At 40.3% G+C, this 27,951-nt stretch overlaps 2 protein-coding genes across 2 annotated transcripts in view; one reads left to right on the top strand and one right to left on the bottom strand.

Moving 5' to 3' along the window:
• The first annotated feature begins 732 nt into the window (after positions 1 to 732).
• MRPS22 (mitochondrial ribosomal protein S22) lies at positions 733 to 22,530 on the top strand. The gene is made up of 8 exons (XM_003992056.6): positions 733 to 1,171; positions 11,896 to 12,059; positions 13,142 to 13,306; positions 15,153 to 15,296; positions 16,183 to 16,266; positions 17,522 to 17,667; positions 21,214 to 21,322; positions 22,283 to 22,530. Exons 1-8 carry the CDS (start codon positions 748 to 750, stop codon positions 22,376 to 22,378), a joined length of 1,332 nt encoding a protein of 443 aa, XP_003992105.4. The 5' UTR covers positions 733 to 747; the 3' UTR covers positions 22,379 to 22,530.
• A 397-nt stretch (positions 22,531 to 22,927) lies between these two features.
• COPB2 (COPI coat complex subunit beta 2) overlaps positions 22,928 to 27,951 on the bottom strand; it is a 31,311-nt gene continuing 26,287 nt past the window's right edge. Inside the window, exons 16-22 of the mRNA XM_003992054.5 lie at positions 27,112 to 27,222; positions 25,724 to 25,938; positions 24,225 to 24,317; positions 23,951 to 24,131; positions 23,735 to 23,803; positions 23,512 to 23,583; positions 22,928 to 23,284 (exon numbers count right to left, since the gene is read on the bottom strand). Of these exons, the coding sequence (XP_003992103.1) occupies positions 23,192 to 23,284; positions 23,512 to 23,583; positions 23,735 to 23,803; positions 23,951 to 24,131; positions 24,225 to 24,317; positions 25,724 to 25,938; positions 27,112 to 27,222 (834 nt within the window). The 3' untranslated portion in view covers positions 22,928 to 23,191. The remainder of the gene's footprint in view (positions 23,285 to 23,511; positions 23,584 to 23,734; positions 23,804 to 23,950; positions 24,132 to 24,224; positions 24,318 to 25,723; positions 25,939 to 27,111; positions 27,223 to 27,951) is intronic.

The raw sequence follows: 27,951 nt of genomic DNA, 5'->3' as shown, positions 1-27,951 counted from the left end.
TATGGGAATGAAGTAGGTGGGCGATTCTTAGAGAAAGGGCACGGGCTGGGAGACACTTGCATGCATTTCACTACCACTCCCTGACACTTGCTACCTGCTATGATGTAGGTGTGAGCGGAAGTGTTGGGAAGCATAGGGCAGCAGCCATCCCTGAATGCAGCCTAGAGCTCTATGCTCCCCCACCCAATCAGGGAATCTGTTCAGAAACAGAGATCTAAATGAGCCATGGTGGAAAAGAGGTTAAGGTTAGAAGATGAGTCTACCTGTCCAACTAACTCAAACAAGTGTTAACATCCTCCTTTGGCCGGGCCTTGGGATGAGTTCTTAGCACAAGTGCCAAACTACAGGGAAGAGAAAGACCTACACGTCCTGGACAGCTGGTAAGAAAATAACACGATCACTTAATCATTCATTCAGTCATTGATTCAACACATGTTTGCTGGACATAGACATTCCAGGTTAGGTGACATACGTAGAGTGATTGTCTTCATGGGATGAGAAAAATAAGCAAATAAATGAGCAAAATAATCACAAATTGAGAAAAGGGCTATGAAGTAAAGAGATAAGGTTCTGAGACAGAATGAAGTGTATGAGTTGGTATGGATGAAGCTGGTGGTGGCAATCGGTTATATTTGGCATGTGGGAGGGTCTGTGATAAGCTGGAATGGATAAGTCGAATAGGCAGTTGGATTTAAACCTGGGGCATGGAGAAAAGGTTTGGGCAGTCCATGGAAATCGGTTAGAGCCATGGAAACCGAAGGAAAGGTCCAGGAAAAAATATATAAGGCAGATGTTGTACGTTTTACCTTTGGCTGTATGCATACACAGGACACGAACATTTTCCACGTGGTAAGAAGCGGGTTACAAGAAAATCGTAAAGCTGCGCAGCTTCACCTCCCACCTCCCGCAGCCAGACTACATTTCCCAGAATGCCGCGCGAAGTGCGCGAGACCCAAAATGGCTCACACCCACTTCCGGCGCAGATGGCCCCGGATAATCATGGCGACCCTCAGAGTGTCTGTGTCGCTGTGGGGCCTCCTGACAGGTACTCGGAACAGCGAGCGGGTCTCTTTCCCGGCCCGAACTCGGCTCCATCTCGGCACCCTGCTCCAGCCGCTGCCCAGGCCCTGCGGGGCGGGGTTGCCATGCCGTCGGCTTGCCTCTGAGGCGGGTAAGTGACCTGTCAGACGTCCGCTGGCGCGTTTTCCTGGGAGACCCAGAGCGTCCTCCTGGCTGGCGAGAACCACGCGGGCCCCACCCTCTCATCCCAGTCCCCGGCTCCTCTAGCAGTGCTCCCTTAGACCCAGCCGGCTTCCTTCTGTACCTTGTACCTGAAGGGTCTGTTATCGCCCACCTTTGTAATTCTTCACTCGCTTAACTAACAGTGCCTGAGTTCGGTTCCTTGCAAAGCACAGCTACGTTTGGGGAAACGGCCAACTAAACTTTGAGGGAACTCGTGGCCCAAGGGGGAGGTGGCAGTGTAGTGTGACTCAGGCTGTGGATAGGGGATCGCACATAAGAGTAGCGCTCAAACTGGGTTGGAAGGGGCAAGGAAGGGTTCCTGGAGATGATGACGAAAGTTGAGACCTGGCTAACCACGCTATAGGGAGAAAACAGGAAGCATTTCAGGCAGAGGAAACAGCATAAGCAAAAGTCCAGAAATGAGACTGAAATACAGGTAGTTTGGAAACCCATGTTTTAGGTAGGATTGATAAGGGTTGGTTATGGCTTTGGCTCTAAGTTTAAAAGGAGAAATCAGTGTTGCTTCTCAGGTTTCTGGCTTGCACAGTTGAGTGGAGAATAATCCCATTTATACCAAGACAGAAATTGTAGGAACAGGTAGGGAGGTGAGGGAAGAAGAGGCAGGAGTAGATGAGATGAGCTTGGCAGGAAGGCAGAACTAAACGTCTGTTTGCACACGTTAAATTTGAGGTGCTTTTGAAATTCTAGTGTAGGTATCTAATACACAGTCATATCTGAAGTGAGAAACATCTGGTGAAAGTGGTAACTCAAGCTGGGGGAATGGGTGAGACGGTCTGGGAGAATAGTGCTGAGCACATATTGTCTGCCAGGTGCTTTAAGTGACCTGGATGGGGGCGCCTGGGTGGCGCAGTCGGTTAAGCGTCCGACTTCAGCCAGGTCATGATCTTGCGGTCCGTGAGTTCGAGCCCCGCGTCAGGCTCTGGGCTGATGGCTCAGAGCCTGGAGCCTGTTTCCGATTCTGTGTCTCCCTCTCTCTCTGCCCCTCCCCCGTTCATGCTCTGTCTCTCTCTGTCCCAAAAATAAATAAAAGTTGAAAAAAAAAATTAAAAAAAAAGTGACCTGGATGTTAGAGATGAGTATAAGACAGGGTTCTGGCCTTTGGGGGAGCACGTGGTTTAGTGGGGGATATAGTGAGAAAGCAGACCGCCTTAGTTTTTTTTTCTAAGTGATATTGGAAGTCATTGGTGAGTTTCAAGCATGCATGATCTTGATCATATTTAATTTTTTTTTGTTTTATTGAGATACAATTAACATACAGCATTGTATAAGTTTAAGGTGTACAACACAGTGATAATATGTTGTGAAATTCATATGTCATGAATTATTACTACAGCAAGATTAGTTTACATATTTTCTCCCCTGTAGATACAAAGAAAAGCAAAAAACATTTTTTCCCCTGTGGTAAGAACTCTTAGGATTTACTTTCTTAACAACCTTCATATATGCTTTTCAGCAGTGTTAACAGTTTTTATCATGTTGTACATTGCATCCCTAGTTCTTATTTATCTTTTGGCTGGAAGTTTGTTTCTTTTGACCACCTTCTTCCAATTCCCCCTCCTCCTACCCCTTCATCTGGTAACCATAAGACCACAAGTCTGATCTCATTTTCTTTTTTCCTTGTAAATATTTATTTTGAGAGAGAGAGAACCCATGAGTGGGAAAGAATCTCAAGCAGGCTCTGTGCTGTCAGTGCTGAGCCAGATGTGGGTCTTGGTCCCACAAATCATAAGATCATGACCTGAGCTGAAATCAAGGGTCAGACGCTTAACTGACCTAGCCACCCAGGCACCCCCGATCTCTTTTTCTTTGAGTTTTTGTTTGTTTTAAGATTCCACATGTAGTTGAGATCATACATTATTTGTCTTTCTCTGCTCGACTTATTTCACTTGGCATAATGCCTTCACAATCCATCCATGTTGTCCCCAATGGCATGATTTCCTCCTTTTTTGTGGTCAAATAATATTCTTTTACACGCGTGTACATGCACATACACACACACACACACATACCCCACAACTTTATTATCCATTGATGGATACTTAGTTGTCTCCGTATTGTGGCTGTTGTACATAATGCTGCTTTGAACATAGGGGCACATATATCTTTTCAAATTGGTGTTTTGGCTTTTTTTTGATAAATAACCAGTATAGTGGAATTAACTGGGTCATATGGTATTTCTATTTTTAGTTTTTTCAGGAACCTCCATACTTGTTTTCACAGCGGCTGCACCAGTTTACATTCCCATCAGCATTGCGCTCGAGTTCCTTTTCCTTCACATCCTTGCCAACATTTGTTGCTTGTCTTTTTGAGTCTAGTCATTATGACAGGTGTAAGGTATTATCTCAATGTGGTTTTGATTGGCATTTCCCTGATGAGTAGGGATATTGAGCATCTTCTCACGTGTCTGTTGGCTATCTGTATGTCTTCTTTGGAAAGATGTCTGTTCAGGTCTTCGGCCCATTTTTAATCAGATTATTTGCTTTTTTGGTGTTGAGTTGTATTACCTTCTTTATATATTTTGGATATTAATCCCTTATCTGATTTATCATTTGCATTCTTCCATTTAGTATGTTGCCTTTTCATTTGTTGGTGGTTTTCTTTGCTGTGCAAAAGGTTTTTATTTTGATGAAGTTCCAGTAGTTTGTTTGCTTTTGTTTCCCTTTCCTGAAGAGTTCTATCTAGACAAATGTTGCCATGGCTGATGTCAGAGGAATTACTGCCTTTCTTTTTTTTTTTTTTTTTAATTTTTTTTAAGTTTATTCATTTTTGAGAGAGAGAGAGAGAGAGAGAGACAGAGTATGAGCAGGGGGAGGGGCAGAGAGAGAGAGAGAGAGAGAGAGAGAGAGAGAGAGAGAGAGAGAGAGAGAGGTAGACACAGAATCCAAAGCAGGCTCCAGGCTCTGAACTGTCAGCACGGAGCCTGACGCGGGGCTGGAACTCACAAACCACGAGATCATGACCTCAACTGACGGAGCCACCCTGGCGCCCCTCTTTCTTTTTTTTTTTTTTTGTAGGAGTTATGCCTTTAATCCATTTTTAGTTTATTTTTGTGTATGGTGTAAGAAAGTGACTCACTTTCATTCTTTTGCATGTAGATATCCAGTTTTCCCAGTATCATTTATGGAAGAGACTGTTTTTTTCTCCATTGTATATTCTTGCCTCCTTTGTGGTAGATTAATTGACGACATAAGGGTGGGTTCACCAGGGATATTGGCCTGTGGTTGTTATTTCTTTTCTTTCTGGTTTTGGTATTAGGGTAGTGCTGGCCTCACAAATGTATTTGGAAGCTTTCTTTCCTCTTCTACTTTTTTTTTCTTAAAGTAGGTTATATATGTAGTGTAGAGCCTAATGTAGGGCTTGAACTCATGACCCTAAAATCAAGATCTGAGCTGAGATCAAGTCGGATGCTTAACCCACTGAGCCACCCAGGTGCCCCTATTATTTTGGAATAGTTTGAGGAGAATGGGTACTAACTCTTCTTTACAAGTTTGGTGGAATTCACCTGTGAATCCATCTGGTCTGGACTTTGTTGTTGTTTTTAAATTGTGGTTTAACTTTATCACTTGTAAGGGGTCTGTTCACATTTTCTATTTTTTCCTGCTTCAGTTTTGGAAGATGGTTATGTTTCTGGAAACTTACCCATTTCTACTAGGTTGTCATATAATTTTTCGTAGTAGTCTCTTATAATCCTTTGTATTGTGGTGCTGGTTGTTACTTCTCTTTTAATTCTGATTTGGGTCCTTTTTTTTTTTTCTTCTTGACGAGTCTAGCTATAAGTTTATCAATTTTGCTTATCTTTTCAGTGAACCAGCTCTTGGTTTCAGTGGTCTTTTCTATTTTTTATTCTGTTTCATTTATTTCTGCTCTGAATTTTTTTATTTTATTCCTTCTAATGTTGGCCTTGTTCTTTTTCTAGTTTCCTTCAGGTAGAAGGTTAGATTGTTTATTTGATATTTTTCTCGTTTCTTTGGTAGGACTGTATTCCTATAAATTCCCTTCTTAGAACTGCTTTTGTCGTGCTCCAAAGATTTGCGGCTGTTGTGTTACCATTTTCATTTGTCTCCATATCTTTCTTGTTGATTTCTTTGTTGACCCATTGGTTGTTCAGGAGCATGTTGCTTAGCCTCCGTGTGTTCGTGTTTTTTTGTTTTGTTTTGTTTTTTTCATTTTTTTTTCTTTTAGTTGATTTCTAGTTTTATACTGTTATGGTTGGGAAAGATGCACGATATAATTCAGTCTTAAATTTATTGAGACTTGTTTTGTAGTCTTAACATGTGATCTAACCTGGAGAATGTACCATGTGCGCTTGAAAATAATGTGTATTCTGTTGTTTTTGGATAGAATATTATGTATACATGTGCTAAGTTCATCTGGTCTAAAGTGTCATTCAAGAACATTGTTTTCTTACTGATTTTCTTACTGGATGTTCCATCCATTGATGTAAAAGTGGTGTTAAAGTGCCTTGCTATTATTTTATTATTGTTACTTTCTCTCTGTATGTCTATTAATATTTACTTTATGTATTTAAGTGCCTCAGTGTTGGGTGCATAGATATTTACAATTATATTTTCTCATTGGAGTGATCCCTTTATCATTATGTAATTCCTTGTTTCTTGCTACAGTCTTAGTTTTGAAGTCTATTTTGTCTGATGTAAACATTACTATTTTTTTTTCTTCCATTTGCATGGAATATCTTTTCCCATCATTTCACTTTCGGTCTCTGTGTATCTTGAGTTCTGCAGTGAGTTCTCTTGTAGGCAGTGCATAGATGGGTCTTTTTTTTTTTTTTTTTTAAATCCATCTGCACCCTGTATCTTTTGTTTGGAGCATTTACTCCATTTACATGTAAAGTAATTATTGATAGGTATTGTACTTATTGCCATTTTAGTAATTGTTTTCTGGTGTTTTTTTGTTTTTTTGTTTTTTGTTTTTTTTTGTTTTTTTAGCTCTTCTCTGTTCCTTTCTTCTTTTGCTTTCTTGTTGTTTGGTGGCTTTCTTTACTGTCATGTTTAGCTTTTTTCCCCTTTTTTTTGTGTGTGTGTATTACAGTTTCTTGATTTGTGGTTACCAGGGGTGTATATATAACATCATATATGTATAGCAGTCCCTATTATTAAGGTGATGGTTGCTTTAGTTTGAACACATTCTGAAAGTACTATGTTTTACATTTTTCCTCCATGTTTTGTATATATATGATGTCATATTTTATATCTTTTTATTTTGTATATCCCTAATATTTCTTTTAATTTTTGTAGATATAGGTGATTTTACTGCTTTTGTGTTTTAACTTCCATAGTGCCTTTATAAGTGATTAATGTCCTACTTACTATATGTTTGCTCTTACCAGTGAAATTTTTTCCTTTCACAATTTTCTGAATTGTAGTTATTGTCTTTTTTTTTAACCACTTAAAGGATTCTCTTTAACACTTCTTGTAAAGATGATTTAGTGGTGATGAACTTTAATTTTTGTTCATCTGGATAACTCTTGATCTCTCCAATTCTGAGTGATAGATAATTTTGCTGGGTAGAGCATTCTTGGTTGTAATTTTTTTCCTTTCAGCACTTTGAATATGTCCTGCCATTCCTTTCTGACCTTCAGATTATTTGCTGAAAAATTAGGTGATAAAATTATGGGAGTTCCCTTGTGTGTAATTGTTTGCTCTTGCTGCTTTTAATATTCTCTCTTTATTGCAAGTTCTGTCATTTTAATTATATGTCATGGTGTGGACTTTTTTTGGTTCATCGTGTTTGGGGATTTTTGTGTTTTCTGAACCTGAATGTGTTCCCAGATTAGGGATATTTTCAGCGATTACTTCTTTAAATAAGTTTTCTGCCCCTTTCTGTCTCTCTTTTTCTTCTGAGATCCCTATAGTACTATGTTATTGTGCTTCACGATGTTATAGAGGTCCCTTAACCTATTCTTACTTGTTATTTTTTTCTTTTTGCTATTTAGGTTGGTTGTTTTCCATTACACTGTCTTCCAGATCACTGATCCATTTTTCTGCATTCTGTAATCTGCTGTTGATTCCCTCTCGTGTATTTGTTCTTTCAGTTATTGTATTCTTCAACTCTCATTGATTATTTTTTATATTTTCTATCTCTTTGTTGAAGTTGTGAATTCATCTATTCCTCTGTCTCAAGTCTAGTTGGGTATCTTTATAATTGTTACTTTGGTCTTTTTATTAGGCATATTCCTTATCTCTATTTTGTTTAGTTCTTTTTCTGTAATTTTTGTCTTGTTCTTTCCTTGTGGACATATTCTTCAGTCTCCTCATTTTTTTCTCACTCTGTATCTGTTTCTGTGTATCAGGTAGGTATGTCTCTTGATCTCTAAAGTAGTATCCTTGTGTAGAAGAGGTCCTGTGGTGCCCTGTAGCACAATCCCTTCTTGTCACCAGACCACATGCTCCAGGGGTGTCCCCTGTGTGGACTGTGTGTGTCCTCATTTTGTGGCTAGGCCACAATTTCTGTGGGCATCCTGATGGGTTGGGCTAGCCCTTAGCTCAGTGGGCTCCATGTCCTGCTTCATTTGCCGCAGGCACAGTGGGCAGTGTACTGTCCTGTTGAAAGGCCTGTTGAAACTGCCATGGGCTTGCTGGTAGGTAGCCTGGTTGTTTCCAGTTAGTCGTCGCGACAGCTGAAGGGGGCAGGGTTTGTTCCCCATGCAGGCAGTAAGAGGCCTGGCTGGCAGGAATTGAACACATGCTGGTGTGTGGGACTATCTCCCCCACTCCCCTGCTTTGCAGGGGTGCCTACCAAGGCAGGTGGGTTGGGTGGGACAGGTCCACGGGGCAACACTGAGGCAAGGCACATGCTGCTAGCAAGGTAGATGAAGAGTGTGTTAGAACAGGCTCCGTCAAGAGTCTGGCCGTCTAGGCTTGGGGAGGGCAAGAAAAATGGCACCACCATCACTTTTGTTCCCAGGGAAGTTTCCTGAAGATTCCTGTCTTTCTGGCACACGTCCTCAGCTTCGTCCATACATATCTTTCACATATGCCCCAGGTGCTTTTCCAACTGCTGCTTTTGTGCTGTGTCTGTGGTGAGTTACTTAGCATGCTGGGTCTCAGGTTTTTTAACCTCTGGCTGTCTCAGAGTTTAAAATCAGCACCACTCATTTTCAAAGCCAGATCTTGTGGGGACTCCTTTTCCCAGTGTGGGTCTGGGAAGGAGTCCAGTCTAGGAGTCTGATCTTTTTGCTCCTCTGTGCTTGTGATATCCTTCTTGTTTTTGGTTAGTTGAGCCAGGGGTTTGATTACTGACTGTGTTTCCACCCATCCTACCCTTTTTGATGTGGCCTTATTTCTACAACCAGCTGTGGGAGATCTGTTCTGCCAGGCTTCAGGTCATTTTCAGGGTTAGTTGCCATACATGTAGTTGTTGCCTCTGTGCATCCTTGGGGTGAGGTGAGCTCAGGATCCTGCCACTCCACCATCTTCCCTGCATTCCTCCTCTTTGATTTCTTTTGCCTCCTTGGCTAAATTTATTCCTAAGTATTTTATTGTTTTTGATACTGTTGTCGATGGGATTGCTTTCTTTCTTTTTCACATAACTTGCTGTTAGTATAGAAATGCTACTGATTTTTAAATGTTAATTTTGTATCCTGCAACTTTACTGAATTTGATTAGATCTAATAGTTTTTGTTTTGTTTTGTTTTGTGGAGTTTTTAGGATTTTCTACATACAAAATCCTATTGTCTGCAATTGGATACAGTTTTACTTGTTCTTTTCCAATTCTGAGAACCTTTTCTTTTTCTTGCCTAATTGATTGGCTAGGACTTGAAGCATTATGTTGAATAGGAGACATCCTTGTCTTATTCCTGAACTTAGAGGAAAGGCTTTCAGTCTTTCATGGTAACTGTGGGTTTAGCATATATATAGCCTTTATTATGTTAAGGTATGTTCCTTCCCTCCCTAATTTGTTAAGAGCTTTTATCATGAACCAGTGTTGAAATTTGTCAAATGCTTTTTCTGCATCTCTTGAAATGATTAAATGATTTTTCTGTCATTCTGTTAGTGTCATGTATCCATCGATTTGTGTATGTCCAACCATCCTTGCATCCCAGGGATAAATTCCACTTAATCATGGTGAATGATCTTTTTAATGTGCTGCTGAATTTGGTTTGCAAGTATTTTATTGAGAAATTTTACATCCATAGTTATCAGGAATATTGGCCTGTAGTTTCTGGTAGTGCCCTTTTCTAGCTTTGATACCAGACCAGATTGGGTGTGTTCAGGGTGGTGTGGCTGTAGAGTCTGGCTTTGGTAGCAGGATAGTGCTGGCTTCGTAAAATGAGTTTGGGAGTGTTCCCTCCTGTTCAGTTTTTTGGAGGAGTTTAAGAAGGATTGGCAGTAATTCTTCTTTGAATGTTTGGTAAAATTCACCTGTGATGCCATCTGGTACTGGCCTTTTCTTTGTTGGGACATTTATTATTGCTGATTGAACCTCCTTAGTAGTAACTGGTGTGTTCAGATTTTCTGTTTCTTCCTCAGTCTTGGTGGGGCATATGTTTTTAAGAATTTTTCCATTTCTTCTAGGTTGTCTAGTTTTTTGCCATGTAATTGTTCACATTAGCCTTTTAGGATCCTTTGTATTTCTGTAGTATGAGTTGTAATGTCTCCTTTTTCATTTATAATTTTGTTGATTTGGGTCCTTTCTTTTTTTTCCTTGCTTAGTGTAGCTAAAGGTTTGTAAATTTTCCTACCTTTTCAAATAACCAGCTCTTAGTTTCGTTAATCTTTCCTGTTGTTTTGACTGCGTTTTTAAGAGATTACTCTGGTTGTTCTGTGAACAATGGTCTACAGTGGTGTCAGAATGGAGTCTGAGTCATTCTTGGAGTCAGGGAGACTGGTTAGGAGGCAAAGGCAAGAGATGAGGATGGCCTTGATCAGAGTAGTGGCAGTGGGAAATGGAGGATTAGAGAGATTTATGAGGTGTAACAGGCAGTATGTTCTGTGTTAGTGTGCTTTTTTTGTAAAATGGGGATAATTATGGTATTGCTGGGGTTGTGAAGATTAAATGTGCTGAATACGTAACATTTTTAGCTCAGTAAGTACTGGTATATAGTAAGCACCTAACAAATGTTATTTGTTATCATTGCTGTTGCTGTTACTACTGCTCTTTGGCTAGATGTGGAGAGTAAAGAAGTCAGGAATGACTGTGAGATTTCAGGCCCACATGACCTATGGATGCTGCTAAGATAAGGAACAATAGGAAAAGCAGGTTTAAGACGGGAGAAAGTTGATGGGTTCTGCTTTGGCAGTACTGGGGTGCAAGTGAGATGTCCATGGGTTAGGTGGTTGGAGGATGATCTTAACTGAAGATTCAGATTTTAGAGTCACCAGCATATAGAAGTAATTAAAGTTGGAGCGCCTGGGTGGCTCAGTTGGTTGAGCATCTAACTTCAGCTCAGGTCATGATCTCACGGTCTGTGAGTTCGAGCCTCGCATTGGGCTCTGTGCTGACAGCTCAGAGCCTGGGGCCTGCTTCAGATTCTGTGTCTCCCTCTCTCTCTGCCTCTCCCCAACTCATGCTCTCTCTCTCTCAAAAATAAATTTAAAAAACTTGAAAAAAAAAAGAAGTAATTAAAGTTATATTGCTAGGATATCATTCAGGGAGAATATAGGAAGGGAGAAGAGAAGGATTTTTAGGGGAATCAGCATGTACAGGACTAGCAGAGGAAGAGGTGGCTGGGAAGGAATGGCACTTATTTCCTCTCTTTTTTTTTTTTTTTTTTTTTTTTTTCTCTCTTTCTTTTTTTTTTTCCTAATGGAAATGGAACAGGGGAAGTTAGGCAAATGGATAGGCAAACTGCATAAGGCAGAGATGATATCTGGTCTCCTCTCCTGTCCAAGCCTCTTCCATGACACCCGCTTGGCCTTTTCAGTCCCACGTCGTAATCCAAGCCTGTGTTTCCTAGTTGCAGCCCCTTAGCTTGGAATTTCCTTCCCTTTATTCTCTGTGCTGTTCCAGCCCTTGGGAAGCCTTCTTTGACCCTGCCATGTCCATCTCTGCTCCAAGAATATGTATGTGGCACTTGCACTGGGGGCCACCATGAGAGACTAGAGCTGATCTAGGCTCTAGAAACAAACTTTGGTTTAAATCCTGACTCTGTCACTTAATAGCTAGTTGTCTTTAAGGAGGCTCCAGTGTCCTCATTTATAAAATTGAGATATCAATACCTGTTTTGTGGGTTGTTTAAACATTCCTGAAAATATGTGTAATGCCTGACGTATAGGAGACAACTCTGTAAGTTATTATGATTAACATTATTACATTACTTAGTTTAAAAATTTTACTTTGAAGTAATCGCCACATGCAACATGGGGATCGAACTCACAACTCCGAGATCAAGAGTTGCATGCTCTACTGACTGAGCCAGCCAGGTGCCCCAGATTAATTAGTTTTTTTATGTTGCTTTTCCACTAGATTGAGTGCCTTTTTTCCAGTATTCTTAATCATTGTAAGTGGTCAGGAAATTTTATCAAGGAATGGATGAATGGATTTCATAGGGATTAACATTATGCATACTGAGGTAGACATTTTGTTCATCATTTCTATTAACTTTTCTGTTTTGAGGTCTCGTTGGCTTGTCATTTTTACCATCTTCTTATTTACTGCAATCCATTTTAACAGAATCTGGTAGCTCAGAGATCAAGAAACCTACATTTATGGACGAGGAAGTCCAAAACATACTCATCAAGATGACAGGCTTGAATCTGCAGAAGATTTTTAAACCAGCTGTACAAGAACTGAAGCCACCAACCTATAAGCTGATGACCCAGGCACAGTTGGAAGAAGTACGTGAATGCAGACATATGGGCAGGATACTTTTCTTTCAAGGGTTAAATTAGATTTCCAGAGGCCCCCTGGACGCTGAGAGCTGCTCTTCCATAGATGCTCATGATGGGAGTTCCAGGCACAGACTGAGAAGAAGAGAAATGGGATCAGGCAGGCAGATAGGAGCAGGGAGCGTGGCTGAAATTAGGCAGATGGGGCACGTGGGTCAGGCCTGCGTGTCCAAGCAGAGCTCCTCCTCTGCTCCCAAACCTGCTCGAGTGTCTTTTCTTTGTCCTGCCTGCTTCAGCTTCTTTCCTCAGAAGCCTCCGCTGTGAGCTGCTTTGAAGCTGATGCTTTCGTGGGATTATGAGATCCTGCTGAAGCACATCCTACTCTAAGCTACCAGGGTCCTCCTGGAGTCATGCATATTGAGTGCTTTGTGGAAAATGCTTTCATGTGTGAATATGTGAAGCATTATTGCCCATTACAGTCAGAGCAAAACATTCAGATATCCAATAGTATATCACATGAGTAAAAGGTCCCCTTTGAACTTCTCAGAGGTAATCATTGCTAACTGTGTGGCATGGAGCACTGTGGTCAGTGGTTAAGAGCGTGGGATTTGGAGTTGAGTTGCCAGGGTTCGAGTCCCAGTGTTGCAACTTCTTAGCAATTTACTTAACATTTGTGTGCCTTTATTTTCTCTTCCATTGAATAACAGTGTCTCTTCCATTGAATAACAGCTCATAAGGTAGCTGTGGGCATTAAATGAGCCAAATATTTTCAGAGTATGTAAACAATATATGGTACATAGTATGTACACAATAAATGAAATCCTTTCTTTAATTTTAAGCAGCTTTTGTGGCCCAGCTCAGTCTCCGAGCATCTTTTGCTGTGTCGAGAATGGTTGAGTCTGTAGGTGGTGCTCTCAGCCACTGTGAAGAGGCAAAAGCCAGGGTGCAGGGGCCTTTTCACTCACTGAATCGTGGCTACAGCTTTTTTTCTTCGCAGTCCTTGGCATTTTATATCAGTATCTGCTTTTGTCAGATGATCCTTCTTGTCTGTAACGTCGTAGCTTTCCTTAAGAAATGTGTTATTTCATTAGGCTACAAGAAAGGCAGTTGAGGCAGCTAAAGTACGATTAAAAATGCCACCGGTTCTGGAAGAACGAGCGCCAATAAATGACGTGTTAGCTGAAGATAAAATTTTGGAAGGAACGGAAACAGCCAAATATGTGTTTACTGATATATCGTATAGCATACCACACCGGGTGAGTATATATCTAACTGCAAAATGATCTTTATTTGAAGTATGTGCGGTTGGACCTGAGGAACGAGGGTCGACATCACTGTGACCCAGCTGTCTCTGAATCTTCCAAACCAGAATTCCTGCGACTGGGTGAGACCCTTCCGGAAGATCCAGCCCAGCATAAGGAAGAAGAGAAATGCAGACCAGTCCCACATCATCATGTTACCATTTCCCTACAGATTATGGACACAGTATATTCCAGATTGATTGCAGAGAAAGGTGTGCTGAGACAGAACGAGGGGTTTACAGACAGAAACCCACCCCTAAGCCACAAATAGGCAGAAATCTTCAAGGCAGTGGCAGAAGGGGATTCTTTCTGCCCAAGTTAGACTGACTTCCTAAGCTGAAACGTTTTTCTTTCCTGTAAATTCTTGAGGATGCCAGAAGAGCCCAGACTGCCCAAAGGATATTCGCTCTTCAGAATTTGCAGCAAGAGTGACAGGTTTCCCCAGATAATTCTCAGATACCACTGCTTCTTCTATTGTGGTTTTTATTCTCTAGCTCCTCTTCCCTTGATGACCAGTTCCAAAAGGGAACTGTGTTTGAGCCTTTTCAATGAAGAGTGAAACAAGAGCGATTTATAATTTAGCCCAAAAAATGCACTAGAGTACTACGTAACGCTATGGTTGGGGGAAGGGCCACACCACATTATTCTTTTTATCATATATGATTATGGTTAGAAGACATGATTCGAGCAGTGTCCATGTCTGTGTACATCAGCTGCCTGTATGCCTGACCTGATGAACAAGGATCTCAGAGTTTCATTTTAATTAAAATTTTTGCTTTGGGCTGCTTTATTATACGTTTGCAGTGCTTTGAAGGCTGTTTATGGGAGCATTTTATAACTTGAGAGAGGAACTTAGAATTCAAATTACCTTAGTCCTTTTGAGAAATAATTGTGTTATTTAGGCATCTGCTATTTTTTTCTGTTTGCAGTACTTGATGAAAGTTTTTATTATCCTCAAAACACATTCAGAGACTCTCACATCTCTGAAAAGGTGGAAGTCAGTTAATTTAAACATTAATCAGATGTATATCAAGTATCTGCGATGTGCAAAGTTCTTTGTAAGTCACCGGGTATTGTGAAGAATTATAATCCATAGCTCCTGCCCATTTTAAGTTTTCTAACAGTATCTGAGCAGTGTCAGGAATCTTGCACATGATAAATTGCCCACTGAGTGGCACACACAGTGGGTGGAATTCAGAGGGAAGCCATCTCATGGCCTGGGATTTGGTAGTTGGAAAAGTGAAGAGGCCCGAAGCAGGGAGACAGTCTCTCTGACACATTTATGTCTCCTGTCACTATAAGGAATTACACAGGTGAGGAATTAAGACTCCACATTCTTGGGTTTGTTCCTTTTATCCCAGGGACTTTAGAAGTAGATCACAAAGTAAATAAAGTCTGTTTCAGTGAGACTTTGGAATGTGGAAATGAAACAGTTTGAAAGGTCTCATAGTACTTCTTTCCTCTGAAATGGATTTCGATGAATCTCTGATCAGTTTTTTTTTTAGTTGAATCATTTTATGTATTGAGCTCACTTTAGGACCATGGTTGGCACTTAGTAAATACGTTCACTTTAGATTTCTGATTGTCAGAGGCAGAGCAGTGATTAGTGAAGGAAGTATCAAATCTTGCCAAGTCTTTGAGGTTTAACATTATCATTGAAATCCTAGACCATTGCATTTTATGTCTCCCAGTTGCATTTTATATTTTGATTGCAAATTATTCATATAATGGTGCTTAATGGAACACTGGAACTAAAAATAAGTCTTCAGAAACTCATTCTTGATTATGTTTTCTATTTCAGGAGCGTTTTATTGTTGTCAGAGAACCAAGTGGCACGCTACGGAAAGCCTCTTGGGAAGAACGGGACAGGATGATACAAGTTTATTTCCCAAAAGAAGGTCGTAGGGTTTTGACACCAGTAATTTTCAAGGAAGAAAATCTTAAGGTAAGGTGACTGTGCTTTCGTAGAGTCAGTGGTGATGGTTTCTTGGTTGAACATTGGCTCTGGTGCTGTAGAACATTCTGCTTTGATAAGCACAGATATGCAGGGTTTTGTGTTTTTGTTGTTTTTTTCTTTAATTTAAATCCAAGTTCGTTAACATATAGTGTAGTATTGGTTTCAGGAATAGAATTTAGTGATTCATCACTTACATATAACACCCAGTACTCATCCCAGCAAGTGTCCTCCTAATGCCTCTCACCTTTTTAGCATATCCTCCCACCCATCATCCCTCCATCAACCCTCAGTTTGTTCTCTGTATGTAAGGGTCCCTTATGGTTTGTCTCCCTCTCTGTTTTTATATTATTTTTGCTTCCCTTCCCTAGTGTTCATCTGTTTTGTTTCTTAAATTCCACATGTGAGTTGAAATCACGTATTTGTCTTTCTCTGATTTATTTCACTTAGCATAATGCACTTGAGTTCCACCCACATTGTTGCAAATGGCAGGATTTCATTCTTTCTGATCACTGAGTAATATTCCATTGTATGTATACCACATTTTCTTTATTCATTCATCAGTCGGTGGACGTTTGGGCTCTTCCATAATTTGGCTATTGTTGATAGTGTTGTTACAGACATTGGGGTGCATGTGCCCCTTTGAATCAGCACTCCTGACAGATACGTGTTTCTAATGATGACTCCACCACTGTTATCAGTCTTGCAATTGGCTTAGCTGGGATTTGAATGTGGGTGTGAGTTGTGGAGCCTGTATTATCTCTGCCTACCTCTTACTGGGCACAGATGTGGATGAGTACATCTGTCATGGCATCAGGACGGGTGTTGAGCTTTCGTGTTTATCTCATCTAATTCCATCTGTGCTGTGTGGTTTTAGACCATGTACAGCCAGGACCGGCATGTTGATGTCCTCAATCTCTGTGTTGCCCAGTTTGAGCCAGATTCTGCTGAATATATCAAAGTGAGTATATTTTATAGTTTCTAAAGTATGGACTTAAGTATGGTTATGAGTAAGATTTATTCAAAGGAAAGAGAAATACCTGAACATTTATGGAGTACCTGAAGTATACCAGATGTTTTATCCTTACAGCAGCCCTTACAGATGAGAGAATTTAAGTTTGGAGAGTTGAATACCTTGCTGGAAGTTGCACAGTTAGTAGGTGGTAGTTTAGGACCCAAACTTGAATAGGCAAAGCCTGTTCTCTTTTCATTTTATCATACAGGAACAGAGTCGTTTGCTAAAATTTGCCAAAATGTCGTGTGTCTTACAATTCAGTAAGTAATCACGTAGTGCCTTCCATGTGTGAGATAGTGTGGTGGGTAATATAGGCGAGGACATGAACTAATATCGGGTGTGCTCTGTTAGAGCTGCAGTCTGGCATTGACTGTGGAGAAGGGTGCTAGGTAAGTATGCAGATAATTATCACCTTGGGTTTAAGATGTTAGGTGCTAAGAGAAGATTACAAAGTGCTCTCAGGAAAGACTTCATAGGGGTCTTGACCAGGGTTCTAGAAGGGCAGGGAACACGGTGAAGTTGAGTGAGAAGAGGTGTTTCAGGCAGGGAGGGGGAACAGTGTGAAAAACAGGTAGGAAACAGTGTGCTTGCAAATGGCTAGTCATCTGGTTTGCTTGTACATACAGTGTGTATGGGAGGTGTTCAAGATGAAGCTAGAAAAGTAAATGGGGCCGTACTTGACCTCAGAGGCTAGACTCAAGAATCTGGACTTTAGTCAGAAGGCCTTTGAAAGCCTTTTGAACACAGAAATGCCCTATTTATCATATGCAAGATGAATCTGGAAGAACTGAAGGAACATTAGTTAGTAAGAATGGAGCAGTTGATGGGATAGGAGAAAAAGGGAGGGGTGAAAAAACATTCTTGATTTCTTTTCTTTTCCCCTAGTGATCAAGATAGTGGTGGTCTATTATTTCTAGTGGTCTCCAGCATATGTAATAGGTGCTTCGTGAGTAGTGCTTGGCTGCTGAAAAGTAATTGATCTGACTGTAAATGTGTGGCAAACTTGTTCCAGGCTGCCACACACTTCCACAGTGGAGGGCCAGTCTAAACCATACCTATTGGTTAGTGATAGTGGAGGCGGGTATCAGTAGACCTGGTTTACTGATACCTTTTTGGGCAGTGCTCATGTTAGTAAATGTGCATCCAGTAATCCTCACTTTTTATTTTCATGTTTCTGAAAAATTACATTTTGTGTGGATAGATTCATCATCAGACTTACGAAGATATAGATAAACATGGAAAGTATGACCTTTTACGCTCAACAAGACACTTTGGTGGAATGGCTTGGTATTTCGTAAATAAGAAAAAGATTGATGGCTTACTGATTGACCAGATTCAGAGAGATTTGTAAGTACAATCTTAGTAAGTAAAAGAAATTCTCACAACTATTATAGTAAATCTGTATTTAAGCTATTTTCCCCATTGATGACAGTGTATTGTCCAATAATAAATACCTTTCATTTACTTCATTTGTTTATGGGTTTGTTCTTCCAGCACAACCCAGTTTTCTCAAGTCTTTGCTTTTGTGGTTTTTGTTTTTGTTTTTGTTTTAATGTTTATTTTTGAGAGACAGAGACAGAGCACAAGAGTGGGAGAGACAGGGCGGGGGGGGAGGGGGGGGGGCGGGGGGAGACACAGAATCCAAAGCAGGCACTAGGCTCCAGACTGTCAGCACAGAGTCCGACACGGGGCTCAAACTCACAGACTATGAGATAATGACCTGAGTCAAAGTCGGATGCTTAACCAACTGAGCCCCCTAGGCGCCCCTGCTTTTGTGTTGTTTAAACAAAGCTAGATTCTTTGAAAGATACGCGGTAGTGCATCTGTATTATATACCTTGGATACTGACTTATCCTGGGCCTCACCAGAGTTCCTGGGGACCAGTGAACTTTCCAGAGACTCAAAAAGGGATTAAATAAGAAATGTAAAGACATAAACTCTGACAGGTGCTTGTTTTCTGGTGGGACTGGAGCTTTTCAGTAAAAGTCATCATTTAATTTATGAAAATACTGTTTTTAATGTCCCTTGCTTTTGCAAGACTTTTAAGATGTTGAAAAAATTAGTTTTCCAAAGTTGCATGAAACAAGGAATATCATTTGTATGTTTTTTTTAATGTTTATTTTTGAGAGCACGAGCAGGGGAGGGACAGAGAGAGGGAGACACAGAATCTGAAGCAGGCTCCAGGTTCTGAGCTGTCAGCACAGAGCCTGATGCGGGGCTCAAACCTGCGAACTATGAGATCGTGACCTGAGCTGAAGTCAGATGCTTAACCGACTGAGCCACCCAGGCGCCCCTGGAATATCTGTTGTATTTTAACATGCATGTATTTTAACTGGTGTGCTCCCAGGTTCTAGCTGAAACTGTACTTTACAGCTTGTGATGAAACTGTTGTTTTTGATTATCAGTTGGATTAGAAATGCCAAGATGACAAGGAAAAGAAACCAGCATGGTTGCAGTAAGGTCAGTAGGCAGTCCTTGACTGACTCAAAAGTCTGAACTACAAGAAGGTTATAGGGATTACTGCCACCTTCTGACTATGAGGAGCTTTGACTCAGAGTATCCTCCACGTAATCTCATCTAAGTCCTTCACATAAAGTTCCTAAGGCATTTGGAACTAGAAGGTGCCACAGGCATTCTTTAAGAAATACAGCCCATATTTGGAACCAGAGCACTATTTCTCATAGAAGCAGCATTCCTAATGGTTGATGACTTCAGGCCAGCCTACTTTACTAGCAAGTGTGTTGTAACCCAGTTCAGAGGGCAGACACATAACCTCATCCCACATAAGCAGGGGGCCGGTTGGCAGCGACATCTCCTGTGAACGAATTTTCTTATAAGGTTTTTAAGATGGAATCATTCTGAAATTTTTTTATTTTAAAGACATGTAACATTTTCGTAAAAAATGTGTAACTGAAAATCAAAGTTCTTTATCAAAATATAGTAATATATATTATAGTAATAGTCATTACCGTATTTAAGCTTTACATTGGAAGCAGTTTACTTGTATACTGGGAGGGAGTTTTGAGTAATCTTTCCTGCTCCACATTAAGTAAAACCATTCTTGTGTGGTTTCTGACCCGGACAATGTGCTGCAAATCTCAGACCGGACAGTAGAGGGTGCACATTCTCACTGAATGAAACAAGGCAGAACTGGGATTCAGCTCATATTTATTTCGGACTTAATTAAGTCCCAGTGTTGGTTTGTGGTTGAGATTCTTTTAAAATCTGTTTGAACATGGAAACTTATTTGCTCTTATTTTCAAATATGGCTAGGTGTTAAGCTAACTTGTTTAGTAAGATACAGGCATTATACTTTAGCATGAATGTAATAAAGCCCTAAATGGAATCTAAATATATATAGAAACCCATTTAAGCTCCTAACAGGACCACATGCCTAAGCTCTAAAGGGAATTCTTTTTTTTATTTGGGGAATTTTGTTGCCATGTTTATTGGACTTTGTTAGATTATAACAAGCAATACATTTGTAATGAACATGTTTGAATTTTTTTCCCTGGAAAGTTTTACTATATGAACAGCTCTGGTTTCTCATTTCTCCCAGAGGATGGCCTTGGAGTGGATGGGCCTTGGGATAAGCCTAGAGCATTTCTCTAAGGTCACCATGGCTTGAGAAATTCTTTAGTCTCATGATCACTCCACTCTTTATCCGCCAGCTCAGATGTAAAGCAGAGAAAATTAATGAGATGGCTGGGAGAAATACTGAATTAGGATGTCTTTATCCTTCTACCCCCAGCTGGAAGCCAGTACCTTACTAGTGTGCACAGCATAACCTCAAAAGCATAAGCATTTTAGAAAAGTTGTTACCTCCTCAGCTTTGAGGTGACAAATGGTGGGCAAGTGTTGACTATGTGAGAAGACAGTGACTGGTTTGGGGAAGGCTAAAGAGGTTTTTTTGCTGATAGAAGTTGTCTATAGGTTTCTAAAAAGGTAAGTACAAACCAGAAGACTGAATTCTAGATTGCAAAAGTAGAACCTGGCGTTCCTTCTGATTCAGGCGCACAGTTTCAGATTGGCTTCACTAGGATGCTAATTTTTGACTAGTGGGTTCCTGTGAATAGATAGGTAGCCGGGGAGTCTTTCCTTGGACTCCTAGGAGGCCTCTTGTAAAGGCATTTTCCCACTAATTCAGAGTCTTAATGAAAATTTGTTAGCTGCCAATAAGTTCACTGCTAATGAACTTAAAGGCAAGTGGCTTTGAGCATCCCCTGACCACCAGCCTCCAGCTTATGTGGGAGGAAGGTAGTATTCCTGCCCTCTGAGTAACAGGACATTATTAGCTGCTGGTGAAGTGGGCTGGCCTGGCAGCCATCTACCATTAAGAATGCTGTTTCTGGGGCGCCTGGGTGGCGCAGTCGGTTAAGCATCTGACTTCAGCCAGACTTCAGCCAGGTCACGATCTCGCGGTCCGTGAGTTCGAGCCCCGCATCAGGCTCTGGGCTGATGGCTTGGAGCCCGGAGCCTGTTTCCGATTCTGTGTCTCCCTCTCTCTCTGCCCCTCCCCCGTTCATGCTCTCTCTCTGTCCCAAAAATAAATAAAAAACATTGAAAAAAAAATTTAAAAAAAAAAAAGAATTCTGTTTCTATGAGAAGTAATGCTCCGTTTCCAAAAGGAATATAGTCACACTTAGAATATATTCACTTTCATAAATTGGGCACTCCCTGTACTGATTCCCGGCCTGCCTACCTCAGAGTAGAAATAAAGCCTAAATTGGCCCGTATTCTGAAAATGCCTTTGAAAGTATAAAACCGGAAGGCTTAAAAAATGGCCCGAGGAAAGTTTGAAGTGTAATTTAGTTTTAAGTTGGCACACATTTTTATAGAACTGTGAAGCAAATGAAGAAAACCCACTGACAGCAGTAATTCCTTTCACCCTAGACTGGATGATGCCACCAGCTTGGTCCAGCTGTATCACATGCTCCATCCAGATGGCCCGTCGGCTCAGGAGGCCAAGGACCAGGCTGCTGAGGGAGTACATTTAATTAAGGTAAAGGGACTTTTTTCACCTGGCTGTTGTGTGGTGCTAATTGAGATGGGAAGAATTCTAAAGTGGGTCATATTTAATAGTAACTAAACATTTGTGATCTTGAAACAGTGACCAGAGTCCTGTATTTCTTCAGCCTGGATAACAGAAACAGATGGGATGGGAGTGGAGGAGCTGCACGCTCAAGTCCCAAGTAGTTCAGATAGTAGGGCAGCCGCCCCCTTGTTCTTTGAGGGGATCAAGTGATGAGCAGGGCAGTGTGGAGCAGGTAGCACGTGTTCCCAGTGTACCTTCCCGTCCTTCAGGGAGGTCACAATCCTGTCCAGAAGGGGAGAGGGTGGTGCCTGTATCATTACTAAGTCTTAGTTGCATTAGCACTTTGGAGCTGCCTCCCTCTCCCAACCATGGCCTTACACAGAGTTCTCTGTCACTGTATAATTTTCATCACTTCTAATGCTCAGAATAGACATGGTTTTGTGGATCTGGCTTCTCTCCCAATATTATTTTACCCATACTGCAAAGCAGTTCTAAGGATAAAACTGACCAGTGATGGACCCCCTAGGAGGAGTAGAGAGAAACTATGGTACTAATTTTGGTTTTCTGTGATTGGTCAGGTAAAGCAAAATGCTTTGGGGGAAAATAAAGTGATTTTTTTTTGAAATCTAATGATTTTCATTTTGACCTAGCAGGCGGTACAAGGTCAGGTTTTAATTTTTTTTCTGAAAACAGGCTAAGAGACATGGCAACCATGTTAGAATTCTTCTGGTATTTAGAATTACTGTGGCTTGAACTGTACTGGATGTTACTTTTTGGTCCATGTAGTATGCTTATTTTATAATCAGAAAAAAAAAATTGTGAAACTTGGAAGACTTTTTAAACTGGGACTTTGCTAATGCAGAAATGGAAAACTATAAATAGTACATGTTCTATTGCTTAAGAGTTTCTTTTTTTAAATTTAAACAGGTCTTTGCAAAAACAGAAGCACAGAAGGGAGCATATATAGAATTAACACTACAAGCTTATCAAGAAGCATTCATTAGCCATTCTGCAGCTTCCTGAAAATATTTTTTTAAATAAATTTCATTTTACTTAAATTATAACTAGCTTTCTGTTAATGTTGAGCTGAATGTTTAAAAATGTCAAAATGAAAGCTACAGATGGGAGTTACCAATAAAATTGTTTTTTAACAGTGCCTCTAACAAAAATGCAAAGAAAATCTTGTTACTCCACTCATTTTCCTAGGCCACAGGGGGATAACCGAAGTATATCTGAGTACCTGGTTATGAATTTCTCTCACCAGAGTGGATGGTGCAGTATAAAACAACAAAAAGGTACTTCTTTCTGTATTACCAACTAGGTAGTTTAAACAGAGCCCAGCTTAATGAGGTTTCTGGGTTTCAGATCCTGATTCTAGAAGCAGGTAGCTACTAGACAAAAATCAGGACATAATAATCCAAGTACTAAAAAGTTAGGGCAGGGATAGGAGGATGAGATCAAGAAAAAAGGGTTAAGAGAATGTGGGCTGATCCCTAGGTGAGGTGTAGTTTTGGTTCAGCCTTCTAAAACTAGAAGCTTATCTTCATTATTTAGAAAGGAAACTTTCGAGTATTTTCATTAATTCAAAAGATTTTATGAGATGTGATCTAGTGACAGTATGAAAAAAAAAAATCAAAGCCCACATCTGTTTTACTTAACAGGAAGCAGTGATTTAGATGCGGCACATAAACTCCTAGAATGAGGAAAGCACTGTGCTCCCAGTGGGCCACAGCCTTTCCTTATAAAAAAAATCTCAGGAGTTTCTTAGAGTCCAAAGAACTGTGGTCACGGTGGCAGTCAACACCTGTCCTTAATGGTTCACGGGAAACATTACACTTAGTCATCCAAAATATCTTCATCCAGGTTGATGTCTGTTGTGTCAATATCTTCTAATTCCAAATTATCCAGATCTTCTAGTTCGAGTAAACTCTGCAAAGAAAAGAGTTATAGGTAGGTAACTTTTTGAAAAGTTATCTGATTCCTGATCAAAAGAGAACCAAAGCAAGAGTCAACAGGGGCATTTTCTCATTTCAAAGCCCCTGCTCTGAAAGTGATTATGCCATTGAAATGCAGAGGCTTGCACATCCTGTGGCCATTCATGAGGAGGGAGGAGTGAGCCTGGGGTTCCCATGGGAAGTTTGGGTAGAATGTCCTACCTTTTCTTCTTTGTTGGCTGTGTGGGAGGTCACGATAACTGGAGTAGGAGAAGCAGGTTTCCCATTAAGTTCCTGAAAGCCCAAGTGGCGAGAATAGAAAGATGAAGGAATTTGTTCAGGTAATTTTCCCCCAAGGAAAGGCTGTTCAGGATTAGGAAGTGGGACATGGTACTTAAAATGAACAAATCTTAACCAGATTATCTGATTAAGATATTTTACTGACCTGCGGAGCTGCAGATCTTGAGGGCTGAAAGCCTTTTGCCTCTTCCATAACATTTCTTTCTTCATTTGGCTATCAGAATAAAGCAATGACGAATAAAGCAGTGTAATCTGAAGTCCTAATTCATCTATGGACTTGGCCTAAATCCCAGATATTAGCTCTCAATCCACCAATAATGTATATAAATTATAAAAGAGGCCTGGCTCCCTGGCAACTCACCGTGACAAGTGGGTACTGCTTGGCCGGCCACAGATCAGCATGTGTTTCCTTCACCCATTCTTCCACAACAAAGGCTTCTTTTAATCCAGGAAAAAGGTTTTCGTACTCTGTTGGATCAGCAAGGGATTCTGCTGCTTTCTGATTGACTTTTGAAAGATTTTCTCTCCAGAGTTTTACCACCCTGTGGTAGGTATCATGAAACCAAAGGGAAAGTGAGTTAAGTGTGCTCTAGTTTTTATCTGAACCATTTGTTCCTAAAATTAAAAGTCTGTACCTTGAAACCTGACTAGGTAAGTAAGTCCGGGCCAGGAAGGCAGCTTCTGGCAGTCGGCCAGTTCTAATCAGGAGTTCCAGGCAAGCATCAAGCCTAAAGATTAAAAAGGAGAGGCACTAATTATCAAGAATAAACAACGAAGTGTAGATGTAGTGTTGCAAAGTCAGCACTTCCTCCCCAGCTTCCACACATATTCCTCATTTCTGTCACTGAGCCATTAACTGGTCAGCACCAGTGCGTTACATAATCAGTGGACTCCAAGAGTGTGAGGGGTAGGGCAGTTGGTGACCATTTTCAATCTCCTAATAACCTATTTTAACAATTACTAAGAAGAACCTAAGGGGGCTTTTCAAGACCAGCTAAGGCAGCTTATAAGCAAGCACATTTTAAGAGCTTTCAGGGGATATGGGAGCAGAAACTCGGTTTCACAAGTGGGAACATCGAGGGCGGTGTCTCGAGTGTGGGCTGTGCGCAGCAATGTAGTGATGTCCAGCAGGGCAATGTCCTAGTGTCTATTTGGTTTCTTTTTCGAAGTTTGATAAAGTGGATAATGTGTTTTAGAAGTCGTATGTTTTTGAAAAAAACAAAACACAGGTTTTTGGATATTAGAAAGGTAGCAGTACATATACCACACACATTACCTACCACCCTCAGCATCAAATAAAAGTCATAAACAATATTTTGCAGGAACACATGAATACTAAATATGATAAAAACAAGTGGCATAAGAGCAACTAATAATAGTATTTCGGAGTTTAGGTCACGTTTTGCTATCAAGTAAGTTATAAAAAACTTTCAGGATATTTTTGAGTTTTTGAATTATGGACCTATTCCTACACATATGCAAATTTACAAACACATTATAAATACACATTGGGGTGCACAAGGTTTCTATAATGAAGCATGAGGTTTAAATGTATGCAGGGCAAGGTTAATGAATACTTCGTGTTTTACTTCATAATATGGTCAGCTAATGTTGAGATGATCTGGTCTGCACTGACTGCTAAACTTTCAGAAGTATATGACATTTTTATGCTTTACAGTTGGGACTCAAATCTAGAAGTAACTGGCATCCTAAACCCCTTTATTCTTGCCATGGACAGGTCAGAATTACCCAATTTGGGCAAAATTACTTGCCTTTTGAGTACTATGGGAGCATCACAACAGCCTCCTGCCATGGGAAAATAAAATGGCTCAGGCAGGGAGAGGCAGGGCTTTTGAGAAATGGCTTTCACGTTTCTCTCAGTCCAAACCTCCTTGAACAGCTCATTTTGCTCAGACATTTCGACCAAATTGGTAAGAACATCCCTTGCTGAAGGCCAGTGCCACCAAGGTAGGACTGTCCTCCAACTGCCCCTACTAGCCAGGGTCTAGGCCAGGCATCCATCCGTCTCTTTCCAGGGTTTGTTCCTCTCTCAACCACCCTCAAAGTCCACGAGCGCGGAAATCAGTGCTTTAAATTACTACACTCACCTTTTAGACCTTGATTTGATACTTACTTGCCCTGTAAAAAGTAGCTCATGAATGCCACATTATTCTTGCCGTCTCTCTCCGCACCCTCTGCTAGTTTATTCACCATACTAGCATTTCCAGAGGCAGTGGCCAAGAGCAACAGACCCCCGTAATCCTGTGCATGGTGCAGGCACTCCTGGGCGAGGCCAAACTGACATTTACTAATGGCAAGTTCAGCAAGTTGTTTCCACTTCTGCTCTGACTGTAAGAAAGAGTTTCCAAGTAAACACATCTATGGAAATAAACATTTGAGTTTTCAACATCAATATTCTTCTGTTAACCTGAGTATTACTGTGCTGATAATGGGAGATATTTTACACATATACTGAGCTGTGCTTGTTAAATTGGTTCTATCAATCAAAATAAGAATGTAGTGACAAAATGTGTAATGAGAAAACAAGTTATTCGCATATACAAAATTCAAACACAAATCAATTTTAATGATGCATGAATAATCATCAAACCCATGTTATTTTTATTTTGTAATTACCCAGTAAAACTAAAAGTAATACTATCTAATTGGAATTTTAAGGTAATTAGATTGTAAGTATTTTAATGAATGATTTCATACCATTTTTTGAAAGAATAAAATTATTTCATACATCCTTAAATATTTAACAGTAATATTATCTGTCATTTGTAGCTTCTCAGAAATCAAAATACTACACATTTAGATTATCTTAACATAGCTGAAATTTATTTAGCATATTTGAAATGAATTTACCAATAAATACTACATGTAAACCATGGCTGGGGGCCCCTCGATATGTAACAGTTCATTAAAATGTCATTAAATTGTGTCAAAATATTAAAATCTTTAAAACCAACAACTTTCTCACTAATTTGGGATACTGGCAAATTAGTGCTTTGTCTGCACTCCTAGAGTTCCCAGACTATAATATCTAGTATCTTACATCTTTTGCAAAACAGATCTCATATAAGCTATGAAAACATTTTTTCCTCTTTTTTTTTTGAATGTTTATTTTTGAGAGAGCACAAGTGGGGGAGGGGCAGAGAAGGGGTGGGGTGGGGGGAGATAGGATCAGAAGCAGGCTCTGTGCCGACATGGGGCTCAAACTGAGGAACCACAAGATCATGACCAGAGCTGAAGTCCGACGCTCAACCAACTAAGCCACCCGGGTGCCCCCAAAACACTTCTTAAATCAGAATGCTAAGAATATCTGCAGTAAAATCCATTTAATTTAAAGACAAACAAAATGCATTTTTTAAAAGATCAAAAAGAGGCACTAACGTCACCAAAGAGTGTCACTAATGTGCATTTCGGAAAACTTTAATGAAGAGAACTTACACTAAATACACGTAAGTACCTACTGACTTTTGCATTAGTTATGAAAAATCATGACTTAGTACATACCTCTGCTTCTACTGCTAATTGGTATGCAATTTTTAGTTCTCCAAGCTGAAGAGCAAGTTCAAAGCGATGCTCAGGATCTGTGGATACTGTAAGAGCTTGTTGCTTGAAGCCCTAAACAGAGAATAGATGTAACAATGTGTGGGCAGTCTGTATGTGTAGATTTACAGTGTACACACAGCAAATCATCATTGATCCACTCCCTCTTGAACTAAGAATACCCTGCTGACATAGAAACCCCATGGCCTAAACAAAAGAAATTAATGAGAAGACAAAAATTAAGGAGTCATTAAATTAATTGGTAAGAACCAACCTAGCAGAGAGATTTCAGTCCCACAATGCTATTTTCTAAGCAGTGAAAGTTGACTGATGCTAGCTAGATAAACTCCTGTAAAACTGGTAAAATCAGAAATTCAAAAGTAAACAGCTGTCAAGAACAAGATTTTGGAAACTTGACTGAACAAGAACCATTTCAAAAAAAGAAAGGCACAGTGGTGTAGACCTAGCTGTTCATAATCTACTCACTAAGCTAGGCTTAGAGATCATCTAGTCCAGTCCCTCAAAGAAAAGCAAGTCAAATGTAAAAGTCTTCCTTTCAGTTTTTCGTAATCTAGGTCATTTGGCAAACATTTGCTTCCAGGTCCTAATGCCAATCAGGTATCCTTACCTAGGACTTTACTATTGGTCTTACATCCACTTTATTTATCAGCCAGCATTCCAGAGGGCAGGAAATCTAAAACTGTCTTCCATTTTCCACTGTGTCATAAAAACAGGCTTTAAAACCAACTACTGTAATTACCAAATTAGCTTCTCCTCTAAGAGTACTGATGGGAGTCTACACTA

Source organism: Felis catus, chromosome C2 (genome assembly GCF_018350175.1).
Source record: "Felis catus isolate Fca126 chromosome C2, F.catus_Fca126_mat1.0, whole genome shotgun sequence".
NCBI classification, from domain to species: domain Eukaryota; kingdom Metazoa; phylum Chordata; class Mammalia; order Carnivora; family Felidae; genus Felis; species Felis catus.
Note: the sequence above shows the minus strand (reverse complement) of the source record. Positions and strands in the feature narration are given on the sequence as shown.

What these genes read in the sequence shown, in the direction of transcription:
- MRPS22 (XM_003992056.6), top strand. Translation starts at nt 748, where the DNA reads ATGGAAACCGAAGGAAAGGTCCAGGAAAAAATATATAAGGCAGATGTT. An exon ending in CCCAGGCACAGTTGGAAGAA is followed by an intron (nt 12,060 to 13,141) that starts GTACGTGAATGC and finishes TTATTTCATTAG; the next exon opens with GCTACAAGAAAGGCAGTTGA. An exon ending in GACCAGATTCAGAGAGATTT is followed by an intron (nt 17,668 to 21,213) that starts GTAAGTACAATC and finishes CTTTCACCCTAG; the next exon opens with ACTGGATGATGCCACCAGCT.